Source organism: Capricornis sumatraensis, chromosome 5 (genome assembly GCF_032405125.1).
Source record: "Capricornis sumatraensis isolate serow.1 chromosome 5, serow.2, whole genome shotgun sequence".
In the NCBI taxonomy this organism is placed as follows: Eukaryota; Metazoa; Chordata; class Mammalia; order Artiodactyla; family Bovidae; genus Capricornis; species Capricornis sumatraensis.
In genome coordinates, this window is record NC_091073.1 from 82,276,295 (window position 1) to 82,294,405 (window position 18,111).

The window sequence follows — 18,111 nt, forward strand, 5'->3', positions numbered from 1 at the left end:
TTTATTAATTAATTAGCGTGTCTAACTTTTAAAAGTCCCTAATATTTTTATTGGCCACTTTTAAAAATTTAGACAGGCTAATTAATTGGAAGTAGAAATAAGCAAAGATAGCCAGGAAATCCCTGCAAAGGAAGAGCAAGGAGGGAAGGTAGTGTCACGTCCATTCAAACGTATCTGTGAATAAAATGATGGTGTGCTGGCACGTGAAGAGACAATGCAGTGGAAACCTGGTTACGATAAAGCAGCTCTAAGGCAGAGGCGGGGAGGAAGATGCTTGAAAAATGATGCTGGAACAACCTGATAGACACACACAGCAAAGATGAAATGGAATCCATTTCTCATCATACAGATTCTAATTGGAACAAAGATCTAAATGTAAAAATGAAACCATCTAGGCACTAGCAAAAAAATATAGGTGAATTCTTTTATAACCCACAAGTGGAGAAACTTACTTAACTATGATTCATTGTAAAATAAGGGAAATTGACTATATAAAAACAAATTGCTGGATGTCTAAAAACACCAAAAGACAAGCAAAAAGCAAATGATAAATGGGAAAATACTTACAATTTAAATTACACAAGTTCAATATCCCTAATTTCTAGAGTGAAAGTTGAGAAAACAGTAACCCATGAGAAAAATAGGCAAAAGATACTACAAATTCGCAGAAAAGAAATTCAGGTGACTCAAACATTTAAAAAAATGGTCAGCCTCACTATTAAAAAGACTACAATTTCAAATTATAGGAAGATACCATTTTTCTTCTAGCAAATGGGCAATAATCCTCAAATCTGAGAAACTCTTTTCTCAAAAGACTGTGGGTAAACAGGCGTATTTAAATTGCTGGTTTGAAGACAAAAATGCAACACCTGTAGAAGGGAATTTGATGATAGCTACAATAATGTCATGTACACTTACTATTCTATGCAGCAATCCCACTCCTCTAAGATTCTATCCCAAAGAAATGCTGGCAAAAAAAATACAAAAATGCCATCAATGTATAGATTATTTAATGCAACATTGCTTGTAACAGCAAAAAACTGTAAACAACCTGAATGTAACCCAACTATTCATCAATAGAGAATGGGTTACACCAGTTTGAGGATTTCCTTATAATTGAGGAGTCTGTACTCGTGAAAAGGAATTCTACATATGCATGTCTATATGTATGTATATATTAGCTTCTACTTTCAAAGAGGAACAATGGAAGAATAACTGAAGTCAGTACCAGTAGTTACCTCTGGGGAAGTAAACAGCAAGGGGATGTAAGCAGGAAACAGGGATGGAAGCTGTGATTTCCACAAAGTACCTTGTCTTATAGTTGAGACTTTGAAACCATGCTGTTTTGTTTTTACATAATTAAAAAATAAAACTGCAAAGAAAGAAAATCTTTAAAATACTTTTGAAATATTTCTTCTCTATATGACTCATTTGTTAAAATATATTTAGTGACTTTCTGCCTCAACATCCCTAGTGGGATATATCCTCCTGGCAAAAAAGGAATCCCAAGAAATTTTAAACTACCACTGGTCTAATGTTACTGTGTGTGTGTGTGTACACACTCATACGCATTCACTGGAGACTTCCTCCTTCCACAAACCTGGCTCTCATAATTTGAGGTGTATTTACTAATTTTCTCAGACCTAAAATACACAGAACCACTGTCAACTCTAAGAAGCAAAACCCCCAGGAGGGACAAGATAAAGACCTTTTCTCTGTTCTTCCCATTAAGCACAGCTAAAACCTGGGCTATTTATCAAAGCAGCAGAAACAACCTGAAAAATGAAAAGGCCGCAGACTAGCTAAGGACTTTGGACCCAAATAGTAACACAGCAGTGAGTTCCTGTGTTTTCTTTTACCTCATTTTCCCCAGACTAGGTGCTGGTAAAACCAGCAGCCTCAAAACACCGATGGCAGAGATAACTGAAGCCAAGAAAAGCTGGCTTTCTCAAGCCAAAGAACTTCCACATGGTAATTGTCAGACACCATGGATAAAAACGGCCCCAGCCTTCCCCTGTCAGTCGGCACCAGGTGGAGAGCCCAGACTTTCTCCGTTACTCAGCTCTCATGAGGCTGCCCCTGGTCCTCTGCAGGGGTGGTGGCAGAGAAGTCTCAGTGGGGAGCTAGGACTCCATCCCTGCCCTGTGATATCCTCTCCCCACCCCTGTGGCATCAGTGGAGGGCACACAGGGAGCCAGCCCACACTTCTACACCAACCCACCATTCTCATGGTGTCAATGAGGCCCATGTTCTTCAGACAGTAAAGAGGTACCCTTAACCCCCGCCAGGGTGTCAGAGGAGGCCAAGTGGTGAACCTGGACCTTCACCCTACAACGGGCAGCAGCGAGGAGGCAGCGTGCATACCCCCACTTTGCCCACCAGCATGGTGTCAGAGAAGACGTGCTAAAACAGAAGATTTAAACAAGATCCAGAGTCTTTTAACATAAAACCAAGTGTCCAGTATAAAGAGAAAATTGTATTTTTGTATACCAAGAACCAGGAAAATCTCAAAAAGAAGACAAGGATCAAGAACTTAGAAATTACCCAATCTGAACCAAGAGAACAGTCCAAAAATAGTACATGGGAGTCTATAATAAAAAAAAATCCAGCATTCAGGTCACTGGAATCCCAGGAGAGAAGATAAGGGTGGGGCTGAAAAAGCATTTGAAAGAATTAATGGCTGACATGTTTCCAAATGTGGCAAAAGACATAAACCTGTACATTTAAGAAAATGCGTGAAACCCAAACATAAACCTATGAAATCTATGATAAAACAAACTTCTGAAAAATAAAGGCAAAGAAAAAAGCTTGAGAGTAGCAAGACAGAAATACCACCTTGCCTACTCTGGAAAGATAATCCAGATGAAAGATGTCTCCTCAGAAACCGTGGAGGACAGAAAAACAGCACAGAATTCTTCAAATGCTAAAAGAACTGTCAACTCTGAATTCTGTATCTGATATAATTATCCTTCAGGAATGAAGGAAAAATAAAGACATTCCAGATGATGGAAAGCAAAAACTGCTACTGCTGCTGCTGCTGCTAAGTCGCTTCAGTCGAGTCTGACTCTGCGACCCCATAGACGGCAGCCCATGAGGCTCCCCCGTCCCTGGGATTCTCCAGGCAAGAACACTGGAGTGGGTTGCCATTTCCTTCTCCAATGCATGAAAGTGAAAAGTTAAAGTGAAGTCACTCAGTCGTGTCTGACTCTTAGCGACCCCATGGACTGCAGCCCACCAGGCTCTTCTGTCCATGGGATTAGACCTACCTTAAAAGAGTGACTAAGGGAAGTTCTTGAAATAGAAAGGAAATGCTTAAAAAAAAAGTCTTAGAACATCAGGAAGGAAGAACAATAGAGCAAAAATGTAGAAGAATTGATGCTTTTGAACTGTGGTGTTGAAGACTCTTGAGAGTCCCTTGGACTGGAAGGAGATCCAACCAGTCCATCCTAAAAGAAATCAGTCCTGGGTGTTCATTGGAAGGACTGTTGAAGCTGAAACTCCAATACTTTGGCCAGCTGATGCGAAGAACTGACTCATTTGAAAAGACCCTGATGCTGGGAAAGATTGAGGGCAGGAGGAGAAGGGGACTACAGAGGATGAGACGGTTGGATGGCATCACCGACTCAGTGGACATGGGTTTGGGTGGACTTCGGGAGTTGGTGATGGACAGGGAGGCCCGGTGTGCTGCGGTTCATGGGGTCGCAAAGAGTTGAACACGACTGAGTGACTGAACTGAACAGGTAAATATGATAAACTGTCCTTCTCTCTGAGTTTTCTCAATTGTTTGATAGTGGAAACAAAACATATAACATTGATATAATACTTTACCCAAACTGGTAAAATGTTGATACCAACCCATTTTTGTTGAGATTGAACAGTTATGTATATAAATTGTGGTTACAGGAAACTACATGTGATAAAAGGGTTTTGTTATTGAACTACAGCTACATAAGATGTGTCTGTACTATCTTGCCAACTCCCTGTAAGTCTGTAATTATTTCAAAACACAAAGTTTTTAAAGATGTAGGACGAGGACACAGAATATGTTGCTTTGAAGGGGGCACGGATGATGGATAATCCTTCCCTGAGTGATTTCCACTCTCTGAGGATTAAACATATCTCTTCCTAAGTATCTTGATTTTTTTTCTTCTAGGTATATTTCTCTCACAATTTATTAGAAAGCTGGTCACTTTATAATATAAATATGATGTTAGAGAACTAACATGATACTAATTCTCATGAAAACCCATCACAGTGTATCAACAGTAAGCATTTTTATGTAAAAAGTCATACTATTGCTGGTAACATATTTAGTAAAAGTAGTTTTAGGAGATAAAAATTCACTTATTTTAATAAAAACGGTAAGAAGGAATGCAAAGTACTAAGATTCTTCTGTCATGTAAAATAAACTGCTCCCCAAAGGACTGTGTCAGTACTGGTGTGAAACAGGAAAATCTCCTGTTTAAAATATGTTTAGATGACAATAGCCCGGGGGTTGGCAGACTTATTCGAAAAGAGGCCAGATACTATCTATTTTAGGTTGATTAGGCCTTAGGATATCTGTTGCAGCTACTCAACCCTGTGAAAGCAGCTGCAGAAAATGTAAACAAATGGGCTGTGTTCCAAGAAAGCTTCATTTATCAAACACGCCACACGGCATAAGGCGCCAACCTCTGTACCAGCCTAATCTCAGGATACTTATCCTCCAGTTATTAAAAAAAGATCCATCCACAATCTAGCTACACTGAAATAATTTTTAGATATCATTATTTTGTGAACATTATCTAAAATGTAGCCAGAGGTAGACTCCATTGCAGTAAAAGCCCTAGAAAGCACAATGATTCTATCCTTGTTTTGTCAGCAGCTGTAAGATCTCGGGCAGATCACACATTCTGAGATTCTATCAGTTCATCTCTACTTTGAGAGAATTAGAGGAGGGAGTGTTATTCCTTCCTAATTTTGGTATTATGAATGTTGGCAGAATTCCTTCCAGTCTTAGGAACAAAACTTTAGACTGAGACTTTAAATGAAGAGTTTCGGGAAAGGTACACTCATTTTTACTTGAATAATTTATAACGTAGGTCTGATTAAGCACAATGAGCTAAAACTTACCACTGGAGGATTAGGAGCATCAAAAACCAAAACTGCCAATATCTTCAAATCACAGCATACCCAGGAATAAAGTTAGCAAGGGATGCACAAGGTCTCCACACTGGAAAATATTAAACCATGTTGAGAAAAAGTGAAGTGAAGTAAGTAGGAATACACACCATGTTGTTTTTTCTAGTTCCTTTGCATTTTTGAACAATCTTAGAAGGAACTGGAAGTCCTGTTGTACTTGACATCAGGACTTACAAAGTTCTGACAAAAAGATAAGCAAATAGATTAATGAAACAGAAGAGTGTGCATCAGTACGTCCACAGACATTGTGGTCAGATGGTTTTAGACAGTGACACCAAAACAATGAGTAAAGGAAAACTGCTGTGACAAATGGTGCCGGAACAAACTAAATATTCATATGGAAAACAAAGATATTTGACCCCTGTGTGTATGTTAGTTGCTCAATTGTGTCTGACTCTTTGTGACCTCATGGACTGTAGCCCGCCAGGCTCCTCTGTCCATGGAATTCTCCAGGCAAGAATACTGGAGTGGGTTGCCATTTCTGACCCCTACCTAATAACAAAGGGGAAATTTTTTTAATTCAAAGTGGATCATGGACCTGAACACAAAAGTTAAAACTGTAAAGCTTAAAAAAATATTCCTGACTTTGGGGTTGGTACAGACTTCTTACAGAGGACACAAAGTATTAACCATAAAACAAAAATCGATGAGTTGGACTTCACTGAAGTGAAAAGCACCTTCTCATCACAAGACATGTGAGAAAACAGACAAATTATGGCAGGAAAAAATGTCTACCATAAATCTTACAAAGGACTTTTATCCAGGACTCATATCTTAAAAGATTATCACAAGTCACTATCCAATTAAAAAGGGCAAAAAACTGGTTCAATCAAACACGTGAAATATTTGTTCAGTAGTCATCACGGAAATGCAAATTAGACCACCTTGAGACACCACTACATACCCATGAGAACGGCTAAAATAAAAGATGGCCACCACTAAATTGAAGCCACTGGAACGCTCATATTTTGTTGGCAGGAATGGAAATGAACAATCACTTTGGAAATGGTCATTTTCTCAAAAAGACGGATACACAGCCATCTATCCTGTGGCCTAGAAATTCTATTTAAAAAGAATGAAAACGTGTCCATAAAAAATTCCTAGGCAAGAATATCTATAGCAGTTTTATTCATATTAGACAGAACCTGAAACAGACCTGGGGTCCATGAACAGAAATATGGTTTCACATAAACCGTGGTGTGTGCAAACAGCACCACATGGCGACACGCAGCACACGGCTGATACAGCTGCCTGTGTGGATGAGTCTCAGTCACCAGAGCCCAAGCCACACCGGGGGACATGCCATATCATTTCCCTCTATGTGAATATATTCATTTGTCAGGCTCAAGAGAGGCTGCTATGGATTTAGAGCTGTCCATTTTCATGACCTGTAGATTATATCCCCCTTCCTACAATAAAATAGCTAAGGCTCTTGAGATTAACATTTTTAATCCGGCTCTTTTAGTTTTGTAACAAATTGAAGGTCAAGTGCTAGATGATCTTTAACAGTTTTGGCTATCTTATTTTTATCAGTCTAATTCAAAACCCTCCAAGTGTGAGCTTAAAATGTACTCAGGATTGGTTTGTTGGTACCTTGGGATGACCCATGTTGGTATCCAGGGAGCACTGCTGGCTCAGTCCTCCGTGGACAGAGCCACACAGCACCCACCTCTTGTCCAGCTTCTCGTAGTGACCTCTTCTCTTCTATGCTTTCTTCCAAACTGAAGTCCATAGGAAAAGCTTAAGATATACCACAATTAGCATCTGACCTCTCTCTGTAACTACTGGAGAAAGCCATATTCTACTATTCAAGTGAAAACAAAATGGAACATTAGGACACAATTTCCCAATTGACTGAAACCACTTGTACATTTTGCATAATTCATAAGCGACTCATCAAGCTAAAATATAATGTTGAATTTTACTATAATTAAAACTGGATTTCTAAACTGCATGGATAACTCACTAGTATAGTTTAGTCCTTTGTAAACTAGTGAAAAGAAATAATTAACATGAACAGCTTTAGATAAGTGCAGAGCTATTTGGTAAATAAAGTAATGGAAAGGCTTGGTCCAAAATTGTGAAGACTCTGAATGCTCTACTTATATTACAGAAACCAAAAAGTGTCGATATATCCTTTACCAGTGTGCTTCTAAAGAAGCTGTACAATTTCTCACTTCAAGACACAAAAGCAAATATTTAAGAAAAATATTAGCAAAATGCCCTACGAATTCAAACGGTTGACTTGACACTATTGCTTCCATCACAGGCAGGCGTGATCTAGCCAGCTGGAGGGGGCTGAGGATATTCTTGTTGAACTGAATGAAGCTTGACATACATTCAGAGCCATTCAGGTTTCTGCGACCCAATAAAATAATTGGTACTGGGCTTTAAAAATAATAAAGCATTGTATAAACCTGACCTTTTAAATGCATCAGACCTATTGGAAAGATCAAAGAAACTTACCCTTATATGCTAAAGTAAAAATATGCAAATTTAAAAAAAAAGCACAAAAGCAGCTAAGGATAGTAGTGTACTACAAGTGACAAAGTGTCCAGCTAAAAGAAAATACATCTTTTCTCTTTTACAAATTCAGCAATTAAATGTATTCATTATGGATACAATTTTAAAACTGTTTGGAAAAATTCTATCAACCGTGGTCCACATGATTCTGATTTTAAACCTGAACAAATCCATCAAGTATAAAACCACATTGTTCAAATACTGGGGTTTTTCTCACCATTTTTTTTGGAGATATTTATAAAAATTTGACTAAAATTATATTTTACCTCAAGACTTACCTGAGACTTAGCATTGCGGCTGTGTGTTTTCACTAAAAACTGCCACTGCAGCAGAATTTTCTCTTCCTCTTTCTAGAGCTTGTTTAGAAATGCTTTTTTCTAGGAAACTGTACAAATCAATATACCAATTTAGTGAGAAAACAGTGCAACCCAAGGGTGCGAAGTACCTAATCAGTTTCATCAGATGGTATTGGAACAACAGAGGCTGCGATGCCCACATGGCAGGACTGGGAGCCCACGGGGACCAGGCATGTTCAAGTCCCACCTGGTCCCCTGCACAGACCTAGAACAGATGGCTTGGTGCCCCCTTCATCCGGATGCTGACAACTGAGCAACCAGGCTGGGAAGAGAGCATTGTATGATTCCCTGGCAGACTGTGAGGGACTGGCCTGAGTAGTTCACAGTACAGAGCACACGTGTACACATGGCATACGGGTCACAGACAGGTTGTATTAATCTGATACTAGGACCTAATACAAGATAAATAAAGACTCTCAGACTGTTCCATGTAAGAAGGATATTTAGTTGCCTTAAGTTATACAGCATCCACTTTTACATTTGCATTTTTTAATGGAATAGGAATTTACTGTTCACTATGGGGCCCAGATACAATTGAAGTATTCAACCCTAAATAAATGCTACTGAGTATATTCAAAGTCTTTTGGGGACAAGGAAGGGTATCTCCCTAATAACCAAGTCTCCAAAGTCAAATTGCTTATGAACAAAGTAAAGGTTTATAAATATTCTGGCTTTTTGTAAGTTTTCCCAGTATAGCTTGGGGGCTAATACAACTCAGCAGAAGTAGAGGCTCAATGGTCAGCATGAATATGCTTTGTTATTTCTTCTCCCGACACCTAGGGATTTTATTAACAAAAACAGCATTATACCATCTTCTCACTGATCAAAGCACCATTGTGTTGATCCAATCATGTAAGCGGTGACTCTCCTAAGAGACCAAAGTGACAGTCCTGGGCAGGGATGTGCCTATGAAGGAAGGCGTGATGAAGGAGACGCAGGCTGACACTGGTTGAATATGACAGGATGACTTAACCTTGGCCTTGAAAACCAGAACCATTTCAGAGGTGAAAAATCACACCACTCTTACTAGTGATGTTGAAGAAAAACAAATTAGCCAAGGTTTTTCATTGATGGGGTGACAAGCATTAGAGAAAAAAACAGACAACAGAAGCCAAATTAAATCAACATAAAGCAGTAATATATAAATAAGACATTTTTAAACTAGTGGATTTATTCTAGGTCTCAAAAAATTTGGAAAATACTTAAAATCTTACTCCCTCTAAAAAAACCCAAAGTGAAAAAGTATCAATTTTAGTAAAGGTATCAACATATATATATATGCAGATATACATATGAATAATGCAAAACAGATTTACACAGGTGTTAATTTTGGCACTTTTACTTGGATTTTTACAGAAAGTGAATACAGATGTCTTTGCATATAAATTCTCATTCTGGAGAAGCAGGATGCAGAAATAAAAGGTTCAAACATCTCCCTTCTTAAAAAGAACATTGAAAAAGGTAACTTCACCCGTGAAGCCTCCTCGGCCACTTGATAAATCTGCCTTGATTTCTCTCACTCCACAAGTTTGACAAAGTTACTTTAAGTTTCTATCAGTGATACCTGGTCATCCATTTTCAGTCCATGTACCATTTGGTCAGAAGTCCATAAATAATGTTTCCAATGTAGAAATGTTAAAGTTCTAAAGGGAAATACTGCTCAGTAGATAAAATCTCCTGGAATGTCTTGTAGCAAAGGTTCCTCAAATTTAAATCGTTTGGAAATGGCCTTCTGCTCCATTTTCTCTTTTTCAGACTGTCTGCATTGTCCTAAAGTATATGAAGTAACTACAATTAGCTCCTCTGTTACGATGGATTCCTCCGTTTCTGGCTTCTGAGTATCTGAATTACTTTCAGACACAGGATCTGCTTCCTGGAGGGCATGTCCTTCTTCTAAGGCCCCTTTGACCTTGAAAGCAGGCTCGTCAACACCGCTCTGAGTCAGCCATGGGTGTTTCAGACACTCCTCTGCAGTGGCTCGATCTCTGGATAGGGATACACAGTTTACACTTAAGACAAGATGGCTTAAAACTTCAATCATAAGTCAGGCCTAAGGGATTATATTTGGGGACATATGAAGAGCTGGCAAAAAGCTTACTGTAGTTCCTGAATTAAACGAAGTTTTAGCATTTGCTTGCAAAAACCATTCTCCACAATATTGAAAAATAGTATTTTAAGCAAGTTATCTCTGAAAAGCTCCCTTGAAAGACGAAGAACAGATGGAAAATGTCTATTACACTGAGGTGCTTTTCACATTTTCTGAAAACATTTTAATTTCTGCCACTTTTCTTTCAACAGACATAAAAAGCCAAAGATTTTAATCTAGTTTTATGTCTATGTTTTCATGTCTTCATTTTGGGGTTTCGGTTGTTAATCTGCTTTTGTTCAGAGTAGATGGCTCAAAAATTGATAAAGATCAGTATTGACTAATACTTACTCAGGTTTCTTAACTACAAGTGTCTTGATGAAGTTAACAGCTGACTCAGACACAACATTAAATTCTTCCTCAGAATAACTTAAATTCATCTGTGAGATGTTGAGGAAAGTTTCCTGTTTATCATCGCCCAGGAAAGGCGATATTCCTGTCAGCATGACATATGCTAACACTCCAATGCTCCTAAATCAGAGTGAAGAGGTAAGAAAAATCAGTATCAGATTCATTTCTTAAAACTGATCAATTTTTCATCAATGATTCTTACCACATATCTGTTGCCGTGCTGATAGGATCATAACTGAGAACTTCAGGAGCTAGTAGCAGAAACAAAAGAAAATATTTAGTTTTGTGGAAAAACGTCAAATTTGCTGTTAGAGATAAAAATTTAAATACTCAAAACTATATGACATTATCAAGGTTTGGGCTGAAATGAAGTAAGTTCACAGTATAAATCAAATTAATATGAATTAGTGTAAAGTCTAACTAGACATTTATAATTAACTTGCTTAATTCCCTTTTGTACTTCTAACCTCCAATGCTGGATCCTAGCAATTAAAAAAAAAAAACTTGAATACATAAATACTACCATATAAAGTGATAACTTTTACTCCCCCACCCCCTCTGTCTAATCCAGCATCAGCTCTAACAGGTTCCTGCTTTTAAATCTTGCCTCGAGTCTGTAGTTCTTCCCTCCAGACCCGTTTTGGACCTGCCTCTGATCTACTCTAAACCGTGGCTGGAGTGAGCCTTTAAAATGCCCGTAACTCAAAGTTAACAAGGGTAGAAAACACCCTGGGCATCTTCGGATGACATGCATCAGGCACAGAAAACAAGGACAGCTCCGCGGGGTTGAGAAAGCAGTCTGCTTTGCTGCCGTCTAACTAGACCGCTGCCACCCAGACAAGGCAACAGAAGGGCAGCCCCAAGTGTGCGAGGCCACCGGGGAAATTCAGGAAAATCCTCCTTGGAAACTACTCACTGATACAAGCCAGTCAACCCAAAGATGATTTCTTTTTCATGAGTATACAGATAGGAAGGCCAGGCTATGCAAAGACAGTTAAGAACTGAATCCATTTAAAAACAGATCAAAGACTTAAAAAACTGTGGTAATTACAATAAGAAAGGGAATGAAACGTTTCAGGGAAAACCAAAACACTCAAAGTCGCACATGCATTAGCAGCTGGGGTCAAATCTGCCCTCGAATACGAGGGGAGGAAGTGGGGGAGGGGGAGGATATGAGGGGGAGAAGTGGGGAGGGCTGATTTCCTCAACTCCTATCTGAAGCCGCAAAGCTGAGAAACAGATTATGAATATTACTTAAAAGTTTCAAAAGAAACTACCAGGAAATTTAAAATCAAATGCATAAAATCCAAATTACTGGATGGGAAAAAGTAAAACAGCCAAGAGAGCAGCAGATGGTGGGTAGAGGGGGAGGAGATAACATCGGTTACTTTTCTGAGTGTTTCTGATGTGCTCAACACTGACAGAAGACCATCACTGGGCAGATCAGTGAGGCAGGACTTGCACAGCCTTGTTTCATGGACAGAGCCGCGTGTGGCACAAAGCGGCTTGGGTACCGAGGTCACACGGCTCACCAGCGTGGAGCAGAGCACACCAGGGCAAAGGCGGCTGGGGCAGTGGCGGCTCCAACTCCCCTTTAAAGGGCAGGCCAGCGGACGGCAGGCAGGAGAGCCCTCACGTTTCTCTGTACTATATCCTGAATCATTTCAGGTTTTCCCAACTGGGCTCATACTGTTTTTTTATAATAAAGTTTTATTTTTTGGAGGGAAAAAAGCTCTTGATAGAAAATTGAGAATTTACCACAGAGCAGAAAACATTGGAAAACAAGCAAACAAAGCCCAAAATTCAGTGCAGTAATTCCTGCTGGTATCTTAGTCCATAGCCCTTTAGTCTGCAGTCATCTGTGTCTCTTCTGCTTTACAAGGCCACCCACTAATTGCTGGCTAACACATCCGGCTACTTGCCCTGAAGCAGCACATTAAGCCACATTCCTAACCCTTACACTGTGGTCATGAGGCGTTATCAGTCAGCATACAGGAAATTAAGTGTTCTACTCCATCAAAAAAACCCCCAAAACCAATATTTGAATGGTGTTTTCCTGCCTGTGATATCTTTTATTACTTAATAAAGAGTCTGCTATTTCAAATTGCAGGACTTTAGAAAGCAATTTAAAATTTCAAATTATTTTTTGTGCTATATATTTAAAAAAAAAAAAGCCCTATTAGCTTTGTTTTTCTCAACCCTAACTGTGCCCTGGGGCTTCTGGATGCTCTGGAATCCTTTTTCCCTTTCTACATACCACTCTCTTTTCTCATTCTATTTTTTGCCAAGCCTCCAGGTCTTCTAGGAGGAGACTCCCATCCTCTTCACACCTCTGCCTGCAGGCAAACCTTCCCCCCAGACAGGGCCACAGTCTTCTCTCTCATCTTCAGCTCTCACCCGCGGCCACAAAAGCCATCCTCATCCTCCCAGGGCTGCCGTCATCCCAGGCAGCTTCCACAACGACCTGTGGGACCCGACCCCTGGTCTAAAGAAGCTGAACTTCCAGAGCTATATCCAAGGTCTTGTCATCACAAAGAACCGTTTCTACTCAGATTTTAAATAAAACTGTAATCCCCAGTCACAACCTTTAAATTATTTCACTGCTTTGCTCTTCTATAGAGATCTCTTCTTTAAACCTCATTCAAACCACTAATCCTTCTGTGCTCCACCTTTCTTCTTGTCTATCAAAAAAGGTCACAGTTTACTTTATCTACCAACCTAGAAGCCACGGTTCATGACCTGAACGGCTCTCTCCTCTTTCCTTCTGCCAACAGCTTTCCGCTCTGTATCAACGTAGCAGAATACCCGGTATTTCCCCCACACGTGCAATCACAGGCCTTGCAATGACTTTCACGATGTTTATTACCAACTTGAAGTTCCTAACAGGGCCTTTACTTGTTCAATATTCTTCCACCCTCAGATAACCTGATACCCTATACTGCTAAGTGAAGTGCAAGTCACTCAGTCGTATCTCTCTTCGACCCCAGGGGCTGACTATACAGTCCACGGAATTCTCCAGGGCAGAACACTGGAGTGGATTGCTGTTCCCTTCTCCAGGGGATCTTCCCAACCCAGGGATCGAACCCAGGTCTCCTTCATTGCAGGTAGCTTCTTTACCAGCTGAGCCACAAGGGCCACTTAGAATGAAGCACCAATTTGGTACCTTACTCTTTAAAGTTTTCTGTTTTTTAACTCAAAGGAAGGGCTCTCTGACAGCAGAATTCCAACACAGTGGATGGCTGGCCCCACCACACGTGAGCTCCTCAGCGAAGGCGACGCCTGTCCCTAAACAGAAGGCACACCACGCTCTGACAGATACTCACCCACATACTCAGGGGTGCCCATGATCTCTCGGAGTTCTTCGCTCTTCTTCATTATTCTCGAAAGACCAAAATCCACTATCTTAATGTCACCCAGTGGAGATTCACTTGTCAGCAGAATATTCTGAGGCTAAAAAATGACACCCCCAAATTAATAAATCATGATTGTGTATGAAGAAGAAAAAGAACAGGTAGCCTGTAAAGCATACAGATTTTACCTGTGGAACTAAGAGTGAGAAATTTAACAGTGGTTAGTCATCATTAAACAGCTCTGGTTACAGCACAGTAAGGCAGGCGGCTTCGTACTGTCTCTTCTCTGATGCTAGCTTCTCCTCAGTACATAAATATGCATCTATTCCTATCTTAAAAACCAAACCACTTATTAAAAGAAAAAACCCTCCCCTATGACCTTGAATCTCTTTCCACCCAATCCACTCCCTCCCTCAAAGCTCGGCTGTTGAAAGCAACGTCACTTCGACCACTTCTCAACCCAGTTGAATCGGGATTTGCCCCCTCAGTTCAGTCTGGTCTCACTAAGGGCACATTATATTTAATAGCTGAAGGCCCACCACATCCTGGTGTCCTGCAGGCACTATTTTGCGGGCACTCACCGCTGGACAATCAGGAACTTGTGGACATCCTTACAATCCCTCTTGGATATACCCCTCCTTCTATGGATCCCTGTCTATAAATCCTTTTCTTGGGATTTCTTTGTCCTCCTTTTAAGTATTGGTGTTGCTCAAGATCTCTTGCTGACTGACATTCTCCTGACACTCTGCATTCTATTTCTGAGCAATTTTATCTACCAGCGAAGCTTCAGTCCTCTCCAGACTCACAGCACCAATTAAAATCAGATCTTTTCAGCTGGCTGAAGTGTGCCACACCTTCGGGTTCTGCCTCGGGGCAAGGCCTTCAATGCAGTAAACACTTCTGGTTACAGATTCCTGTCTCAATGCCCAAGTCAAACAGCGGGAATCATCATAAAATTCTGTCTCCATTTTCTACCACTGTCAGATCGAATGAAGCCACCAGTCACGCTCATTCTAGTTCCTAGACCTCAGCATCTCCTCCGCTTAAAGTTTGGGATTTCATTATTTCCTACTTGGACACAACCCTGCGTCTCTAGTTTTCCCTACCTTCAGCCCATCCTTTTCATACAATAATCTTCCCATAATGCAAGTCTGATCACGATATTCTCCCTGTTCAGCTGCTGTTCTTCAGCAACACACAAAACTCCAATGGAGTGGGGGTAGGGGGTGGATGCACATGGTGATGGTGAGCACTACCCAAATCCACAGGATCAATAAGCTTCATATTCCTGGAGCCATTTTCACTCATTTGAAGACGACACTTCGGCGTGAAAAGTCAAGCAGATATATTATGGACTAGAATGTAAGATTCATCAGAATTTTTTTAAATAAAGCATGAGATGTGAAAGAGTTTATATTTGCTTCATAAAGGGTCTGCATTTACTGTCTTTTGTTACTAAGAATATTTCGAAAGATAAATTGAGAAGCATGCATACTTAGTCATGTCTGACTCTTGGCGACCCCATGGGGTGTACCTGCCAGGCTCCTCTGTCCACGGGATTCTCCAGGCAAGAATAATGGAGTGAGTTGCCCCCCACCTTCCAGGGGCTTCTGTGGGGAATCTGTTCCCAATAGATCGGGCTGTAGTCCCCTAAACAACACACATGGTACATACATCTGGCCTCACCTCTGCTTGGGAAGCCCCTTTCTGCACTGCCTGACAAATTTATCCTCGCCTCTCACTCCAGGCACAGTGCGTGGGTCTCCTCTGCAAAGGCTTATACAAGACAAACTGCTCTACAGTAATTTCCTATTTCCCCTGTCACACATGTGCTCTCGAGGGCGGTACTGATGGATATCCGCCTTCCCTTCCACTCACACCTGGCTGCTCCATCCGACTTCCATCTTCTCGTCTGCGGCCCGGGTCACTAGAGGGCTGGGGCGCTCTTCTCCGCACCGTCTCAGTGGCACCCGACACTATTGCTCCTTCCCTGTTTGTGAACTCCTTTCCTCCTGGCTCTCCTCCCAACTCTCGGCTGCTCCATCTCCTCTGTCGTTGGTCTCCCGTTAGCCGCCCGCTAATCGCCGGGTCCCCAGAGCCTGACCTGGCGGCGCCTTCGTCCCGTCACCCCACTCCCGCCACACAGCGCCCACCCGCATCACAGGCGGAACTGTCACCCGCAGCTCAGGAGTCACCATCCTCATCTCTGGCTCATATCTCTTCAACCAACTCCTACCTAACCTCTCCCCTCTGATGTCTCAGGGGCACCTCAAATTCTGCAAGCTCCAATCAGACCCACCCCTATTTTCCTCCCAAGTCAGACTCTCCTACTCCTCTGTGGGCATCTCAGTTGATGCCCTTCGCAGCCGCCAGGACACAACACTGAGAAGCGTCTCCGTCTTTCCTCCCTCCCCCTGCTCTGCCTTGTAGCTATTCCGTCACCATATTCTACTGACTTTAAATCCTAGATGCAGGCATTTCCAGACTTTGTCTTCTCTCCCACCACAGGTTGTTACCTCCAGCTACCATCACTGTTTGCTTAGTTGCAACAGAAAACTGCCCGGACTGCAGCCAGCAGGGTCCTTGTCCTCTGTGCCATGCCTACACCCTTTCAGTAGCTGTCCCCATCTCCTACAATAACCTCCCCACTACTCAATAGGGTCCAGAAGCTCCTGGCAGGGCGAGCTCCGGCCCGGCTCCCCAGACTCCTCACGCATCTGCTTCCCGTGATCAGGCAAAGTCAGGCTCTGGGACACTGCCAGCCCCTCACACCTGCGCCCACTCTCTCTCACAACAGCATCTCTGTACACCACCCGTCCTCCACCTAGAGCACTTTTCTCTGTTCTGCTTTGCCTCCTGTCAACTTGGTGAGAGGACCTAGCACGGGAGGGAAGCAGTGTCGTGAAGCGCTGTGCTACGACACAGGAAGCTGAGGTCAGATGGGCCCTCTCTTTAAAAGGGGTCGTAGGGCTTCTCTGGCAGGCCAGTGGTTAAGACTCTGTTTCCAATGCAAGTGGTGCAGGTTTGAGCGCTGGTCAGGAATTAAGATTCCATGTGCCCCATGGCCAAAAAAAAACACTCTTAAAAGGCATTTAAAAACAAACAACAACAACAACAAAAATTTAAGGAAAAGGTATCTTACTGTTGACCCAACCATCCTGCCTACCCTGCTCTACTATGAAAGTGCTTTAGGTCTATCACAGTTTGGATTCAGAAGCGGTGAGTGGGAAGAGTCTACAGCTTGGTGGCATCTGTAGACTACAGCTTGGTAGTCTACAGCTTGGTGGCATCACCAGGCTCAGGGCTCCACCCTTGGCAGGCAGGCACTGGTACTGACTGAGTAAATGAAAAGAAGAAAGGGAACTCTGCTGTGCTTCATTAAGTACTGCAGTCCACAAAGCGTATGGGCACTAAATGAACAAGAGGAAGGGATTCTACCTTGGAGAGTTCCAGAGGAGGCCAGGGAGCAGACCCTGAAGGGGAAAAAGGACTTCACCCATTGACTCAGCCAAGTTTCATGGACTGCCTAGTGAGCTGTGACCAGGGGAAATGGCAGAAAACAAGATGTGTTCCCCATTCCAACAGGGTCAAATAAGTACCAATAGATAGTACAACTCCGGGTAATTTTTAGCTCTACAGAGAACCCAGAGTGGGTAGAGGGTGACAGCCTGCCTCGCAAGTATGTTTGAGTATGGATGCTATTTCTAGGACAGTCAGGGAAGGCTTCCTGGAGGAAGCAGTATCTGAAGGGAGACAAATGTTAAGAAGGAGCCAGTCATGGTGGAGCATCTCAGGGTTGGGGGAGGCAAAAGGAAGAATTGCAAGCTGCAGGCAAACACAGAGGTGACAGGCAAGTATGAGGCTGGCAGGAAATGGGGTCGGGGGGAGGACCTGCAGGGCTCTGCGGGCCATTCGGAAGCACCTGGCAGGAGGCAGAGGGAGGGGAGGGACAAGAGGGCATCCAGGGAAGACAGACCACAGGCCCAAGGGCAACAGGGAGCCATCCCACAGCACGGTGCGTTGCAGCAGCTGCCAGATGCATGCCTGCGGCTGGGAACAGCCTTCTAAAACATGTGCCTTTGGCCTGTTTTTAAAGGCCCCCAGAGGGAGAGATGGAGAAGGCAATGGCACCCCACTCCAGTACTCTTGCCAGGAAAATCCCATGGACGGAGGAGCCTGCTAGGCTGCAGTCCATGGGGTCGTG

The 18,111-nt window shown here is 42.2% G+C and overlaps 1 protein-coding gene across 1 annotated transcript in view; it reads right to left on the reverse strand.

Annotated features, from left to right (window-relative positions):
- Positions 1-8,997: 8,997 nt before the first annotated feature.
- STK17A (serine/threonine kinase 17a) overlaps positions 8,998-18,111 on the reverse strand; it is a 37,271-nt gene continuing 28,157 nt past the window's right edge. Inside the window, exons 4-7 of the mRNA XM_068972906.1 lie at positions 13,881-14,007; positions 10,760-10,808; positions 10,498-10,677; positions 8,998-10,045 (exon numbers count right to left, since the gene is read on the reverse strand). Of these exons, the coding sequence (XP_068829007.1) occupies positions 9,721-10,045; positions 10,498-10,677; positions 10,760-10,808; positions 13,881-14,007 (681 nt within the window). The 3' untranslated portion in view covers positions 8,998-9,720. The remainder of the gene's footprint in view (positions 10,046-10,497; positions 10,678-10,759; positions 10,809-13,880; positions 14,008-18,111) is intronic.